This window comes from Lissotriton helveticus, chromosome 1_1 (genome assembly GCF_964261635.1).
Source record: "Lissotriton helveticus chromosome 1_1, aLisHel1.1, whole genome shotgun sequence".
Lineage (NCBI taxonomy): Eukaryota > Metazoa > Chordata > Amphibia > Caudata > Salamandridae > Lissotriton > Lissotriton helveticus.
The window spans coordinates 1222902583-1222920065 of NC_136057.1; the positions used below are offsets into that span (position 1 = coordinate 1222902583).

A 17483-nucleotide genomic window follows, 5' to 3' on the forward strand; every position below is an offset into this window, starting at 1 on the left:
AAACAGGGAAACACAACACACCTGTCCCAAATCTCACACAACTTTTACTTTAACCATACACAATTACAAATGTAACCCTTAACTAAACCCTCTTCAGTTTGGAGTACCTCACTAACAGGGTGCAGCAAACTAGGTCTAGAATCTAATTGCATCCTACCCCACTTGAGATTAAGAGAAACATCACTAAGGAGGAGACAGAGCTTGGAGTTATCATTAGAGGGAATTAGATAGTCTGTCTCCACATAACCTCAGTGGAATAGATATTTTGAAATAGCTTTCAGGTCTGAAAAAGTCCTGCTTTTCAACCCCCCCCCCCCCCTCCATTGCTGCCCAGGTGTTTTGAATGTATGTGAAGCCTGGTCAAAACAAAATGTTTTGAAGTGTGTAAAGTGGGTACATTTAAAATAAAATAGCTTTAGTTTACTTGTTTTAATGTTTCTCTCCTCCATTTACAGTATCTGGTGTGTTACATGTGTTTGAAACGTGGTTATAAGTAGTGTAAAATATTAATTCTATATTAAAATAATTATGAAAACAATATTAGCAATTACAAGAAATGAAATTAAAGCTTTATAATATGGTATAAAAATGTATATTTAAAAAAAGAAAAATAAGGAAAAATAAATGTTTTGCAATTGATATGTATTGAAAAATATTAGTTAACACTTACATTTTAAATACATTATTTCATCAATTTCCCTTTATGGTTTTAGTCTTCATGTTCCCTGCCACCATTGATTACTAAGAGGGTGTGTTGAAGTGATTGGCCATGTTTAGAGTTTTACTTACTTCAACTCTTGGCTGGAGTAGATTGGAAACTGTTTTCTTAGTAGTGCTACGGAAGTAGATTTTTAACGACAATTGTGTTACTCATTTGTGGGTGTGTTTTTGTATTTGCATGTCCTTCACTAAAACACATTCTTAAATTTCCCTAAACCCTTCCAATTTTGTAGTATTCTCTATTTTCCCAAAATTCCTCTTCAGCCTTCATATATACTGGTAAAATTGAACCTCTGTGTGGTGAAATGGCTGCACAGGAGAGCTATGAGAGGAAGAGACAGAGATCTCTGGTCTAAGTTTTGTGCAAATCATTTGCGATGATGGGAAGTAGTTCTACTGGAGTACTACTTTCCGTTCTACTTCCTGTACTCAAAATTGCTTTCTAAATAGATATAGTACTGGTGAGGTATAAGGGCAGAAGGATTACTTTCTGAGTTGTCTGGCTAAATTGTGGATAATGAATAGTGCAAGGATGCACAAAAGAACCAAAGAAGGTCATCGAGTATGTGGGCTAAGATATTGATAGAAAAGAAAGAGACAGTCATGCCTCATTTGCAGGTGGAGTGGAAGAAGTCTTAATGCATGTAACGTATTCCAGGACTTGGTCACATAGAAAATATTCCCTAGGAATGAATTATACCAGATTTATTTCCATACTTACATGGGGAATAAAAAAACGTGTATGAAATATTACATCAGTGATCAACTTTCTTGTCCAGTTTTTCTTTCATTTGCAAACTGATGATTAATTGCTCTTCTCTATACTTATTCATTTAAAAAGCCAATGAGATTTGCAGTGGTTCTGGGAAGAAATGGATCAATTACAAAAGAATTTGTCTTTATTTCCATAATTTAGCTGTAGCAACACAAAAAGCTTATACTGTAAAATAACAAAAATATTGTAACATATTCATACCCTTTCTGTGTTAGCTAGAGATGGCTAAAATGTGAAACGACATAAAACAAAACAAACTTCAGAGAAATGTCAGTGTGGTCAAGTGTTTCAGTGACCAAATGCATTCACCAACATTTATTGCATGACATTGTTATTCAGATATCCATATTTGCCATAGCCAGATTAAACCCTTTTCAAGTGGTGGGTTTAAAGCTGCTATATATATGCTAATCAAAATAAAATCATCTTCAAATAATCTTTATCAAATTGCTTTACATTGATTACTGGTCGTTTGTCCTATTTGCTTTTGCATGAAATAAAAATGTAATTAAAATGTTTTATTTTAAAACTCCTTTATGGGCCGCATTTTACTCACTTCTGTCTGCAGTCGGTTTGTTCAGTTATTAACCATGTAATATCGGGATCTCTAACATTGATCCAGAAGGACCAGACCCGTTCCAGTATTTCAGAATTTTCAGAAAGGATATATTTACATAACATCACTCTAAATGATGATCATTGATATTCAGTGATCATACTGATATTCTGGGAGGGTACTTGCTCTAATGATCCGTTCTTGGATCCCTCTGCTCTATCTGTTGGTCTTAATAGAATCTGGTTACAAATGTTGGTTGTGTTGATTGTTATGTAGCCCAGTTAAATTGAAACAAAGACAAATTATTAAAATACACATTGGCCGGGAGTGGATCATATGATTTGTTTGCGGAATATGTTTATGAACGTTTGCCACTGCATTATGTACCTCTAATGTCTCGTCCAAAGCACTGGTACCCCGGCCTTCTCCTCTATATTCTCTTTTCACAACTGTCCAACTTTCTTTCTCAATTCCCAAAGTTCTAAAAAATTAAAATTATTTTCTGATTGCTTATTCTAGGAACAGAGATATTCTTTTTTACCTCTGTGTACTCTTTGTAGGAGGAGGGTAAAAAAAGAAGCAAGTAAGGAAACAAAGATTAAAATAATTGATGCTCTATTTTTTACCAGTACGTACAGACAAAATGAAAATTATTTTTTAAAAACTGCCTTTGAACAATGCAATGATTGAATGCATTTATGTGATATAAACACCATTGTTCTTTGCTTTTTCTACATAGTTCTCTCTGGTCATGCTTTAGACCCAGAATGTCCCAAATGAAGGAAAGCAAACTACACCAGTCACTTCAGAAACAACTGAAGCCAGACGACGCAACTTAACTGAGCTTTTGTCAAGTGGTGTCAGCAGAGTGGCCACGTTAATTGTTAAATAGGATTTTCTACAAATATACAACATATAAAAACTGTTAAATATATAACTTTAGGCTTTTCAAAATACATTTAATGATCTCTTTCAAACAAGTGTTACTTTTTCCTTAACTCACTTCTGGTGCTAAATGGTGCATCGGATGAGACATCGGCCACAGATGACCAAACATGCTCTTTGCAAATACGGTATTATCCAACTTCAACTATCAAAAAATGGAACTGTAGAAGAGGCATGTTTTACTGGTTAAACTGAAAATGATATTTTTTTTTCATTTTAGTACGAGAAAGTCAGTCTAAGTACAGATGAATAATGGTGTCATTTAGACAGTCCGTGTATTTTTTACAGTTTATTTGCTTCCCAGAACAAAGGCTGGTATTTTGACTCCATACTCCATTGCAGTCTATGTCCAAATGGAGTTTGCCAGAGCAGTCTTCCGTGTGGTTCCCGTCTTTAGTGATCCAGAGGAAGTCCCCCAGACAGCAAAGTTTCAGTTCTGTAACAGCTGACGTCATGTCCTCGTAGGACACCCTTACTGTGCCCCCCAGTAGCTTTGTTAATAATAGCATTATGTCCATTGTTAACATAAATTTTGCTCTTTGGTCTATCGTATATACTGAATGTATAAGAAAATAAAAGCAATTCAGATAGTCCGGGGCACAAGAAGAGATTCTCTTTTGCACCATACTGTGTCCTCCAAGTTGACAAGAGTCTTCAATCTAAGGCTGATTGGGAAGGATGCTCTCCAGTGTGGTAGAATCGTCCAATCGGGATAAGTAGGGAACATCGAGTTCAATAGCGGTGCATAAGGAATATGGAGCGTTAACTGTGAACTGTATTGCTAATGCCCAAGCATGTCTCTTGCATTTTAGAATCCGTGGGACACATCTCCTTGGTAAGGTACAACAGACTTTTGCTCATGATGTTGAGGACAAGTGAGGTTGTTTGATGATAAATCAAGGAGAGAGACTTGTTGAGTTGATGGCATACAACAGAGGATGATCAACAGCAGTGAAAATTGACTAAGGTGAGATGCTCTCATAGAGCTCAGTCGCTCCCAGGGTAATTATCTTGCTGCGACCTTCGTCAGGAGACCTGTGGATCAAAACAAAATAAAATAGAAAATAAAGTCTCTGCTGTATTATATATGCACTCCAGCTTCAATAATATTCATTTTTCAACATTTCCACCTGTATTCAACATTTACAGCAATATTTATTTTTGATCAAGTTATCAGCATTTGTCCATTATTATTTTGTATTGGTTGAAAAAATGAAATAGCAGGTCATATTGCAAGCTCTGTGATACTGGACACACATGGGGTTCGCACCTGATCTGGCATTGCAAAGTGAACAATAATTTTCACTGATACTGTAGTTTCTCACACTACAAATTCGGACACATGTTTAATGAGCTCTCTGTCCTCAGTTTCGCAGAGAAATTCAGAAAACATGCTAATTTTTCTTTTGTTAAATGTGAAACCACACGGTATCCCTCATTCTGGCATGGAGAACTCTGCATCGGAGGTACACTCTCACTTGGAAAAAGCCACACATTGTGGTAACAGTTTTACCCTGAGATGATTTTTCCAACCAGGTAGCAATTAATTTACACTCACAGTTAAATGCCTGTTAAGTTTTAGCACTATTAGTAGACATTTATAACACAACAATACTTTGATCGGAAAACGTCATGAACGTAATATAAACAAAATGGGGTATGTTCACAAACTGCATTTTGTAGTATGTTTAGTAGTACTACAATACTCCTACTAATGTACTACAAACTGCTGCCCACAAACATGTTTAGAGACAACCTTTCCAGATCTTCTATATTTTTTTGTGTGCAGATCTCTGCCTAGAGTACAGTCTCCGTACACGTAAGTATACATTTTAATAGTAAATGTGGGAGGGAGAGAGGAGAGAGGCTGAAAAATCAGGAATACTTATAGCTAAAGGGGGGACTGTGAGGAATAGGGAGGGGCTTATGAAAGGCTAGTTAAAGGTTAAGGTTGGAATGTGCACCCACCCACAATAGAGTAAGCCTATTGCTATTTACAAACTGTACTTCTGAAGTTACTGCTGCTAAAAAGAGACTCAAAGAGTAGTAAATTGTTCCATCTCAGAGCTGAAGTAAGTTCAGTATCACATATGGCTAGCCACTGGTACAGAAACACACTACTACAGAAAACAGTTCCCGAAAACATATTATGCCAGCGAAAATTACTTTTCTTCTGGGCTCAGCTGAAAGGATGGTATACTAGTTTCCGTTCTTGTAAAGATGTAATTAAGATCTGTTTTGCATTTGTTTTGTATTATTAGGCATTTTATTATATCTCATTTAACAACTCCTAATTATTTGCTGCAAAATTAGGGATTGTTAACCTAAAAAGCATCAACACCCTAAATTAAAGACACATGTGGCTACCTGTCAGGTTTTAGGTACTCCATATTGCCATTTTTAATATAACAATCACTCACCTGAAAACAGCATTGTCAGGAAAACATGCTTGCAGGTCTGCAGCTATTTACGGTAATCAGTGCCTATTTTTAGCCCCCCTGCTTTCCCACGGGACAGGTGTTAGTCTGATAAAGATGAATGACAACATGGAGAGACACCAAAAAGAAGGCCTACTTTCTGTGTTTTACTATTTTTAAATATAGTAATAGATGGGTAAATCTTTGTCTTCATGCTTATGTGTAAAACACAGTAAAACCAGAAAACTGTCATTCTTATGTATGATCTAATCTCTTCATCGTGGAAGTCATATTAGACAAAATTTATAACAGGTAAACTGGAATTGTCATTAATATTAACAACACAAGTAAACCGCATACATGAATACATAATATGCGTTTTGTAAAGTGTGATTCTCCATAATTAATATGAACGGGTCAAGACTAATTTGCATATGGCTGGGTCCCAACTCATGTGGCATGGTGTGCAAAATAATAATGAACTGTGATGCGGCCCAAGTAATTACCAGTAGCTGAGATTAATTCAAGCATTCCATCCATTACTTGTTTGTATACTTTGATATTCTGCTCTAAGTGGGACTGGTAAGTCCAGACTAGGGTCCCATGCACAATGTATCACTGGAACCAAACTATACCTGGTTGATGAGCCCTAACTGGGCTAAACCAGTCCTGGGTTGTTCGTGTGCCAGTTCAGCGGGACCTGGCATGGCAGAGCGGTCTGGACTGTTCACATTAGAACATAGTCAAGAATGAGTTGCATATGGCAGGGTCCAAACTGCAGTGGCACGGTGTGCAAAATAACAATCGACTGGGACTCAGCCCGGGAAATAACCAGTCGTTGAGATAAGTTCTAGCTTTCCATCCATCGCTCTTTTGTATACTTTAATACTAACAGGCGCATACCACATTTCAAAACACTGTGGGTCATATTTACTAAGGGCTTGCATTGCCCTTGTGTGGTACGCGGCAACGCGAGGGAACACTAGTCCTTTTGTGGGATTTACTAAGCCATGCAAAGCCACTTTACATGGCCTGCATGGTTTAGTAAATCTAAGATTATGCAAAGCAGAGTATTTCACTGACTTCTGTTACCTTGCGGCAGGGAGGCATTCCATGGGTGGAGTGTGCATCCACCCACGGATTTTGGCACATCCCAAACTTACAAAGAGTCGTAAACCGGGGAATGCATCAAAATGTTACGCCCCGCAGACCCAGGGGTAAGGAGGAGAAATAGCTTTATTTCTCCTCCGAGGAAAATTCCTTTAATAGTTGTTTTGTGCAGGAAGATCTCCCTTCCTGTCCAAAAACAATCCTGCCCGTAATGCAGGCATCCTTGCACTATGGTGCAAGGGTGCCTGCATTGGCTCTGCACAGCATGCAGTGCACCAGCCCAGGGAGGCAGCAGATAAATATGGCACAATTCTGATGTCTCTCTGTCACCTAAAGCAGCACAACCAGTTACCTTGCTGGGCTGTGTTGCATGAAATGTTAGTGAATTGCCCCCCCCCCATACAAACATATTCCTCCATCAGCTCTCGTTCCAGCAACACCACCTACGCAACTATCACCCCCCTTATAGTGTTATTTTTCCCGTTCGGCAGAACTTAGTTAGCAACATATCACTGCTTAGCAACCAACGTGATCCAACTTGCATTTTTGCCACCTGGAGGTTCGATAGAAAACCACGAGACCTTTATGATGAAAAAATATATTTCGAATGAGACGTTCGAGGCATATTTCTCATCACCAGCGTATTACAGGTATGTGGTTCTTAAACTCAAATTTGTGCAATACTGCCATCTGGTGTTGCTACACGGTTCGCAAGTATATCAAAGTGAATTTGAGCAAAAAGCAAACCGGAATATATTGTTAGTAAACCGAAATGAAACAGAAAACCATAGTACTCATGTATGATTAATTCAAGCACGACGCGGCAGAGAAAGAAATGTTCCAAAAAAACGAAAATAAATGGACAGCGGCATACACATTTGAAGTTTCAATATACAAAAGTTGGACAATAACCTATACAAAAATACTTCATAAAGGCATATGATCGTGATTTGTTAGGGTACATTTTCTAAAAATAAAAGTAAAAGGGAACAACAAACATTCGTTGTATTGAAAAAATATTACAACTGAATAAGGAAAAAAAGATTCACCCTCAGGCACCTGGGACGGGAAGTTTCAGGCTCAGCGAAATGTTCTGCAACCGATGAGAACACAACAATGCCCTGCAATCTGAGAACGTGCAGGCCTACCCAAAGGCACCCTGTCCCTCCTCTCCCAGCGGCCAAGCACACCTAATGCAGTGGTGCTGGAACAGTTTTCATAATGGGTGTGCTGCCCAGCAGCGGCCTGTACAGATAAGAGCGGTGGGGCCGGGTTGGGGCGCGGGGAGATTCGACAGATGACCACAAGGGAAAAAGAAATAAATGATAATGTTTCCCTCCTCGTCGTCTGCTAAATCACCCCCTCTCAGCATCTCAGCCCCACCGGCCCACCACTCTTACCTGCACCGGCCGCTGCTGGATATCACTTAAGTCTTAGGGATTGTAAAAAATCCAAGCAGCACACTAAGAACAAGTGTAGCAAATGAGCCACACACATTCAGCAGGAGAGTGGTAAGGGTGTGTGATGTCCATTCTGGAGCACTGGTGAAGTAGTGCACTATCATTTACAGACAGCACATTTGCCATAGAAATGGCGACTAAATGTGCATAGATATGCATTTTTACTGTTAAAACTATATAAGGCACCAAGAATAATGCATCGAAATCTTTCAGCAAATGTTTATCATTTGCGTATCTTGGTTTGCTTTGATTCTAATAAAATCTTTGTTTCTATCACACTTCGGGATTACAAAAATACGTTCTTCATTTGCACTTTCCTAATTGCTGTATATGTGTCGAAATATGTATATAGGTCAGTTACAGGTATTTAAATGTCGTTGTGTGTTTGAAAAAAAACACACACCCACCAGCATTTCTGTTCACTTCCTATACCTCAGCAATATTGTCACCCTGGTCACTTTTCCTTTCACTTTGTAGTCAATGAAATAAAAGTAAACAACAGATTCTAGAAAAGCAGCAAATCACCAGAATACAAAGTCTGACATTGTTCTTTGTTGTTGAAAGCACAGCAAACGTGACAAGATAAACACAAAATGTAAAGGCCTTTTTGTTACTTACTTACCTCCTGGACTCAAGCATGATTATTTTTTGGGGAGCTGCATCACCCCCCACACCTCTATTTCCAGCAACTGTGACCCAAGGGCCGCAGTGCCCCTTTCTGCACTGAGCGTCTCTCACTTGCTTAATTCACAAGGCAGACAAGTATCTTCGGCTTGTGCCCACATCAACAGGATCCCTGATTTAGGTTACCTGAGCTTTTGTTGCATTCTGCCCCCCCCCAGGCTTCAGAGTTTCCCATTTGGCCGCTGTCCTCGGGAACTCTCACTGGCTCTTTACCCCATACTCCAGCACCAGCACCTGCCTAGATGCCACCCGATATTCTGCTATCTGTCCCTGTCTCCACCTGAAATCTTATTTGTGGAGCAGCATGAAGCCATGTGAGAGGGGCAGCCCCTAGAAAATGCAAGATTTGTGAACCTGACTCTTCGCACTACAGTGACCGCTAACGACATTTGGCAACACGAAAGCTGCAGTTCAAGCAACAGCATTCACAGCGAACGTTGACCACCAACATGAATCTCCGGCAATGACTGCCTGCAACACCCGACAGGATCTTCGCACTACAGCGTTGACCGTCCTCAACACCATGCCTACTCTTTGTGAAACATTGATGACCGTCCGCCATGCTTTCCCTGCTCTTTGCGACTCTTTCCACTGCAAATTAAACTCTACGTGCTGGACTTTAGAAGGTAACTCTTTCAGCAGAAGTAACTTGGTCCATGTATGCGACCAGGGTACCTTCGTGGTTGGCCTGAATTTGTGACTTTCATCAGGTGTGTCACGACCAGATGACTGTGGGTGGCGCTTTGTGCTTTTAGGTGCTTTACTTACCTTAAATGTTTAAAATTGCATTTCTCCAGTTCTACTGATTAAATGTTAGTTGTTTTTGTGTCAAATAGTTTATTAAATGTTACTCTATTTTACAGAATTAGTGAGAGAATTTTCTTGTGTTGTGTGTTTTTACTCTATTACTGTGTGGAGTGCTGCATAGATACTTTACACATTGCATCTAAGTTTAGCTTAACTGCTTTGTGCCAAGCTAACAGAAGGTTAAGCACAGGTTAAATAGCATTTTTTCAGTTTTTCACCCTAATAAGATTGGGTTTGCTCCTTGAGAGGGGTTTCACCCCCCACCATCAGTAAACCAATTTCATACACATAGGAATTACAAAACAAGAGCTGGTGCATAAATTAATTTCTTGCTGTCAGATTGAGTAACTTACCCTGATTCAGGGTAATACTGATGGCAATGAAGCCAGACATCAGCTAGGATAATAGCACTGATCTTCAGGATGGGAAGTCGTTAAAGACTTCAAAACAGCCACAAACAAGTTGAAGAACAATGCACATATAAATAAAACAAGGTAAATGGCTCTGAAGGAAAGAGAAGAGGACTAACCCAAGTGAAAACTGGGCAGGATGAAAAAAACAAAAGAGCTAGGGGGCAAGGTTGCATATATGAACTGAGTGCAAACAGAAAGCCAGTACAACCATGAAATGCTGCCAGCACGGAGACATGTGCCATGTGGTTAAGTATGGACTATACTCCTGTTTACCTGATGTGAACCCCTGCCCCAGGAAGTTCCAATCCCAAAAGTTGTTAGAGGCCTACTGTTTCTTAAGGTCCATTGACCAATCTTCCACGAGCTCCAGACCCTTTCCTGTCTGAATCTCATGACCCTCTGACAGAATCGAGGGTAGTGTGATGTTTTTGTGATTGAGTACCACAAATCTGATCAGGTCTCATTATTCGTGAGGGTCTCTATGACTCTGTCCCGGCTTGCTCCTGACATGAAATCCTCACAGCATCCACTGCACAATTGTGCCTAATACTGGCCTAATGTTCGCCCTGTCATAATGGCATGGCATATTCTGGGTGTGTGGCATATTGATGGTTCTAGCAGTATGGTGGTAATTCTTGCCATTTTGTTGTCAACAACAGCACAATGGTGGTCATTCTTTCCATATTGAAGGCATCCATGGGGCAACTCGTGTAATAATGCTGGTAATTAATGAAAATTGTTTTCATGCATGGCATGATAGTGTTCACCCGAGCATAATGCTGGCTCTGGCTTGATGAAGGTAATTCTTAGCATTTTGTGAATTGCCATGGCAGGTTGGTGCAAGGGATGAATGTAAATACGTGTGTATGAATTAAAGTTGAAGCAGCCTCAGAGAAGAGAGAAACCAGCACATACAGAATCTGTATGCGACATGTAGCAAATTCATCTTCTCACCATGCCTTATACCTGCTTTTGAATAGACGATCGGGCAAGGCAAAACATAGTGCATTTGTAAATATTTGTTTCTAAAGGGAGACAACATTGGCACTAATTAGGATGTTTTAATGAACTTTGACATCATAAGCACCTACACCCATTTTTGACACACTCATAACTTACATTTCTTTTTAGTTCTTTCCTTATTCAAGTACATAAGAAACATTATACTTCTGGATGGGGAACGTAGATGCCTTGGAGACTACTGATCAATGGGGTCTGGCTTGGATCCAAGAACCAATATATATACATTTCTTTATTCGGCTTTACACATTGGAAAACCATAAAAGCAGCATTTAATAATACAATTTCATATTAAAAGAGAATTAAAAAGATCATATTACAGGTTAAAATTCAGACAGAGGCAAATTAATGTATTTAGGACAGAAGAGCGAATTATTTCATTGCGTCATCTAGAACTACGTCCGGCATGGGTTTTACAAGTTTTTCCTGTGCTTCATGACACATTTTAGAAAGTTTAGGACATGAAAGCAAACAGGTTCAGTTTCTAACAATTGAAGACGTAGCATTGCAGGACGACATTGTCTAAGTCCCCATCGCCTTAATAGTGGAAATAGCCAGGTTTTCCGATGTGGATGATGGAATTTACAAAATAATATTGTATGTAAATTAGTCTGTATTGATTCCTCATCACAGGGGCAGGCAGGGAGAGTTGTGTCCCATCTATGTCTGTCGGGGAAAGCTACTAGTTTATGAAAAAAGTCTAACCTGAACCTTGTCAGTAACATTCTATCGTACGTACTGATCTGTAGTGTTAAATAGGGCTGGAAAAGGTATGTAACCTGGATCATATTGGCATGGAGGACCGAGGGACCAAGAACCAAAGCATGAGCTGACCCACCAAAAAGAGGGAATCAGGCAATAAATAACCACGAAAAATATGATAATTACATTAAAATGAAAAATGCATTTCTCAGCGTCTCAATTAGGTATATATGATTATATCACTGAGTTGAAAGACATTTATTGAAAGATATTTTTTTTAAACATGAAACATTCAAGAACTCCCCCATGCTACAATGGTGTTGCCATCAATTACTGAAATTGTGTCTCTTTTTATGTTCTCTCTTTATACAGCCTATATAGTTATTAAATCAAAAGTAATATTATTTTATGTTAACCATATATAACAGGCTTTTTTGAGTGCAGATACTGAACTGAATTACTTCAATGTGCTCTCAAGCTGGATGGTTAAGGAAAATGATTCATAATGAAGAAAAGCAATGTGCCGAGGATAACACAGGTTCATTAAATGGAAGTGCTAGGATTTTGGTGGTTTGTATCCAATATTACATAATGAACAGTTCAGAGACTGTAGAGTCACATCCTTCCCTCTTCTGTTAACATCAAGGGACAGTGCTTGTGTTCAGTTATTCAATTACTGTTATTCAATTGGTGTTACATGGAGTTCAATAAATACATTTATCACACATTAAATGAAACTAGCGCCATCCGCACATATTTCCATGTGGTGTAAAGGTGTGATTTTCTGTTTTGAATGTTTCCACAGGCACTGGAGATCAAATACAGTGACAGAACGTGCCTATGCGAAACCCTGCAACACTTTGCAAGTGTTTCCTTGAAGAGCTGTAACCTACGAGCAAACCCACGCGGGCTCCTAATTATTCAATTGTGGTAACTGCGGTGTTGAGCCTCTTCCTAATATTAGATTTTACTCGAGTCCATATAGCCAGCAATAACATTATTATAAAATAGCATCTCCTGCCTTCCCTTTCTCTGCTGGCTCGCCTGGCTTGACAAACAGACCGATTTTAGGAGGGGTTCATCACTTTAATGACCACAATCAAATAATTAGCAAAACAAAAAAGTCTCTGAGCCTCCCAGAGTTTTCAACTGGGGTCGGCAATGCTTCAAGGTGACTTAGGCAATGTGCAACGTGGCTTCAGCGAGACATGTTCTGTCTGACACTGTTTATTCATCAGTTGCCACTTCCAAATCTGTGAGGATATTACCCCAACGTCCCCCCACTCCAAATGCTGGAGACTATATCCCCCTTCCTCCATGGTTCCTGTGTCTTGAGTAGTGCCCATCAGAGAGGTCAGTAAGTGACCACCAGTGAAGGATTTGCATAGAATCGGCCCCGGCACCTACCTGCAAACTGTGATAGCCACAACTGAAACATCTCAGGGGCTGCCAGTGCTCTGTGATGGTGATCAGCTGCTTCTTCTCACCATCTCCAACACTGCAGTACACCGCTCCCAAGTACATAAAGGGTGTTTAGGAAGCAATAAACATGAGGATGTTGCAATATATCAGACCATTTACAACAGTCTGAGGAGTGCATTCAATTCACCGTCTCCTACAAGACTGCATTTACCGTCTGCTCTGGCATCCGCAAAAATCCATCTCCCAAAATGCAACACCCCTTATCAGTGCTTAACCTGTAAATGTATCAGTACAGGGGCCCAGGGCGCTGCTCAAGAGCCCGAAGTCAGTTCAACTGAATATCGGTGGACCGAATCCCGAGGCTGCACAGTCCTAAATCTACATCAGGCCTCTGTAATCAACTACCAGACAGCACCCTCCCCATTTATTTCACCCTCATAGTTTCCTGCTTTCTCCCTTTGTGTCAGCTTTTCCGTCTTTCTCTTCCTCCGTCTTTCCGTTTTGAGTGTTTTCCATCTCTTGCTCCCCTATTGTCCGATGCAGAAAAATAAGTCCGTTCCCCAGTGGCCCCCACCGGCAACCAGCGGCACAAATTAAGCACTGCTCTGCTTTCTTGTTATGAGCACAGAACACGCAGCACACATTCAGCTAAAGTGACCTTTACTTTCCACAACTTCTAATGACTGGTACTTAGATGGTGGACTCTGCAATAGTGTTTGGTGTTTATCCGCAGCGCCCCTGCATACTTCCGAGTGGCACCAGGAACAAATGCACAACCCGCCTTAAAAGTGATCTTCTCCAGATTGCATCCTTCCTTATACCTACCTCGTGCTTTTCACAAGTTGCACAACCAATTGTGCTACTCTGGTTTTCACGAAAATGTATGTAATGCAATCACGGATCTCTGCGAAGAACAGCTGTAAAACCCGCCCACCCGTTTTAATAGGAGATAAGACTCCCCCTCGTCACACAAACTACATACCATGTGGATTCAAAGTGCATTTGGTTAAAGGTGCACGTGCTCTTTACTGAAGTTAGCACTAGTACGTTAAGCTATAGCGGGTGTACTTGAGTGTAAACTGTCGAGTGCAGAAGAGGGGAGTTCAGGATACATAAGGGGTTATCAAAAATGTCCCTTTTTATGCGACCTTATGACGGTAGTCTAAAAAGGTGATGCCAGCACTGCACCGGATCACCAATTGCACTGTTTCATTATGTATTAAGGAGGAAGCATTGCATGAACTGTTTAATACAAAAATGCACCAGAAAAGAGGCAAAACCAAATCCGAAATGAATTTTGAATAAGTTCATCTGCCTTCAAAAGTTATCTAAAACAGGCAGTGCTTTAAATGGGCAGGTACTGTCCGGCACAGAGTACCAGCACTTTTTTTATTTTGAGAAGGAGAGTACTGGCACTTCTCAAGAGTGACGTAGTACTTACAGTGAGGTACTCTGGTACAGAGTATCTGCACTTATATGTTTTCCTTTCAAGCTCTAAATACAGGGATACCCTGACTAGTTCATGTGTGTTATATTGCATGAGAAAATTATCTCATCCACTACATCTGTGTAGCTACTACATTTACAGGTAAGTAGAGGTAGAGGAAATAATAGTAATTTTAGACTTACCATGGTGATGTAATGCATGCAATATTGGAACATTAGAATGTTGGTAGCTCCATTGAAAACAATGGAGTAGCTCGGGGCTAATAATGGCTGGTAGAAGCCCGGAGCCATTCCAATGCTTCTTTGTTCACAGCTCTGGCTGTGAACAAAGGCTTCAGGGAGCCCGAGGGGATTTCAATCCCCTCACGCTCCCATAAGGCTTTGTTTTATTTGTTAGAACATTCTGCCCTCTAGTGGCTGAATGTTCTAATAGCCTTATAGCCCTTTGTAGGAGGGCTGTACCGGCTTTAAAAGTCCCTCGCCTTCAGCTCGGGCCTTTAACGCTGCAGAGGGGATTTAATAGCCGGCATAGCCCGCTATGGCGGGCTATATGGCTATATTATCCACCTTGACGCATTGTCATGCAACCATAACACACCAGTTTGTTCCACTATTAGAAATATGAGGAGAGCTTGTGATTACTACATGGTGGATGTGTTTGCAAGTATAGAACCACTCATACTTTCCTTTGTTATGTGGCAGATGTCCAGTCTGTGTATTACAGTATACATCATGCTGGGGGGGGGGCATCCTCATCCCAGTAGCTTGCTCAAGGCCGGCTTTACGGCTGTGCTACCGGTGTGACCGCAGTGGGTGGTGACCTGTGGAGGGGGCGCCGACCTCGGGGGGTGGGGGGCTGTATTTAGCAATATGTTATGACTGGAGAGATGAGAGTTACTTTGGCCCGGTGGTAGTGAGAGAATCTGAGGAGGCGGTCATGGGGTGTGGGGGCGCCAAAAGTGATTGTCGCACCAGGCGCCACCAGAGCTTGCTATTTAGTTTTAGTTGGATGTCTCCAACAGGGACCTACATCATAGGAAACAAACACTGCATACAGAGCTTCAAACAACACACCCAGCATGCATACTACAAACTCTGAAGCAGTTTGCAGTAGCAGATATAAAAATCAATATGTTTTACAATGAAAAAAATAGAAAACTTGTTTTAACAGCCCCCAGGTAATACCAAACCTATTATTGGAATACTATGCTATTTGTTACAAATTTCCTCAAGAAAATCATATTATCACTCCAAAACTGACTAATAAGATGGACTTTGATTTTTAATTACACACAAAACTCCTTTAAAAAAGCTCAAACAATTCAAAATAAAGTTTGAAAATGCCATCTATGGCCTTGCGCACGCAAACCATAGTTAGATCCAGTGAAAAGTCCTTCATTGCTAGGCAGGTCAGGACTGTGAAATTGATTGGGCGGCTGAAGGCACGCTCTGTCTACGCTACCCACAGCGACGTTCAGCGGATCGGAGCATGTTCTCGCGTCATGCTGGCCAGAATCCCGAGTTCTGCAGAATCGCTTGTGACACATGCTTTGCAGTTTAAATGTTTCTTAAAACAACTCTGTCGAGAGGCTCTGTAAGTGCACTTTGAGCCGGCAAAAAATCTAAACAGCTGGGAGACACAGCAGTATTCTGCTATCTGTGGAGTATCTTACATAACAATCCGACACGTCAAAGGGAAAAACAAGAATCTTGTGCTTATTGCTGACAGATCTGGAGAGAGCAAACAACATCAACGTGTTGCATATCCAACTCTTAAACCGAGGAGACAGAAGGGACATGCGCTTCATCACTCGAAATAGCACAGCTCTGAACAAAATAACATTTGTGATTAACAGTGGCCCAGTTGAAAAAGCTTCATAGTGCTTTATTCAAAGATACTTTTAAATTATATGCATTAAGATGACGTTTCAATCACCCCTGAGGACGTCCCTCTGCTTAGGGTGTTTTCCCTGGCTTTCTGCACCTCTAGAATGTTTTCCTCTGTTGTGGTCTGAGGCTTGCTGACCATGTCACACACGTTACCTGAACTGCTACCAGCAGCATTTGTTTATCATATACATAATTGGTTTCGTTTGTGTGGGGACTTCCATTGGAAGTCAACAAAAAAAATCTACACAATGAATACAAATTAATGTACAATATAATTTAAAAAGATTCAGATTTTTTTTATAATACACTAAAAAGCGTAGTAATCATATGTTACAGGTGTGGAGCCAACACGACATTCAGAGCTTGTTTTGCTCTAAATATGATTTTCGATACAAATACTTTTGCAAAATGTTCTACATAGAAGCATCAAATAAAGGAAGATAAACAGAACAGGTTATACATCCGGGACCTCCCTAATTACAAAATGGGAAGAGCGGGTGAAAATAGGGAACACATCCCCAACAATTAGAATTTAGGTGTAAACCCCAAGTATTATGTGTACAAAATATTATCTTAATTGTTGGTCATTTTACAATACGAAAGACTACTAAGTTTATTCAGTATTTCCTGCTCACAAATTCTGGAGTCAGAATGTTCTTGAACACTATCCTTTAAATATAATAACGCTTCTTCCAGGACAGATTTCTTGATAAAATGTTTCATTTGAGATACATTGGTCAATGAATATAGATTAGAGAATGAGAGACCAAGGTTCCCAAATGTAACTTTAATTGAATGCAGAGGCCAGATGCGGTGCAGCCCCTGTTACTGCTAACACATATGTTTTCATGCCTAAACATAAGTTGAGTAAACATTTCTACTCAATCTCAGCATGTCATCAACTGATTAAATCTACAGGGGATTTGGGTTAGGCAAATGGTGTTGTTTAAGCTGCATTCTTTTGTGTAAATTGCTAGATCCTTCTCACAACTAATCCAAGTGCACATGACCAAGCGCTAACTAATGTATTGATTGTTTTGTCCAGATGACTGCAGTTTACCACAGTCATCTGGAAAAAATATTCAATACATTAGTTAGCGCTTGGTCATGTGCACT

At 40.2% G+C, this 17483-nt stretch overlaps 1 protein-coding gene across 1 annotated transcript in view; it reads right to left on the reverse strand.

Annotated features, from left to right (window-relative positions):
- Nucleotides 1-1604: 1604 nt before the first annotated feature.
- TAFA5 (TAFA chemokine like family member 5) overlaps nt 1605-17483 on the reverse strand; it is a 620084-nt gene continuing 604205 nt past the window's right edge. The window contains exon 4 of the mRNA XM_078656900.1: nt 1605-4031. Coding sequence (XP_078513026.1) covers nt 4023-4031 — 9 coding nt within the window. The 3' untranslated portion in view covers nt 1605-4022. The remainder of the gene's footprint in view (nt 4032-17483) is intronic.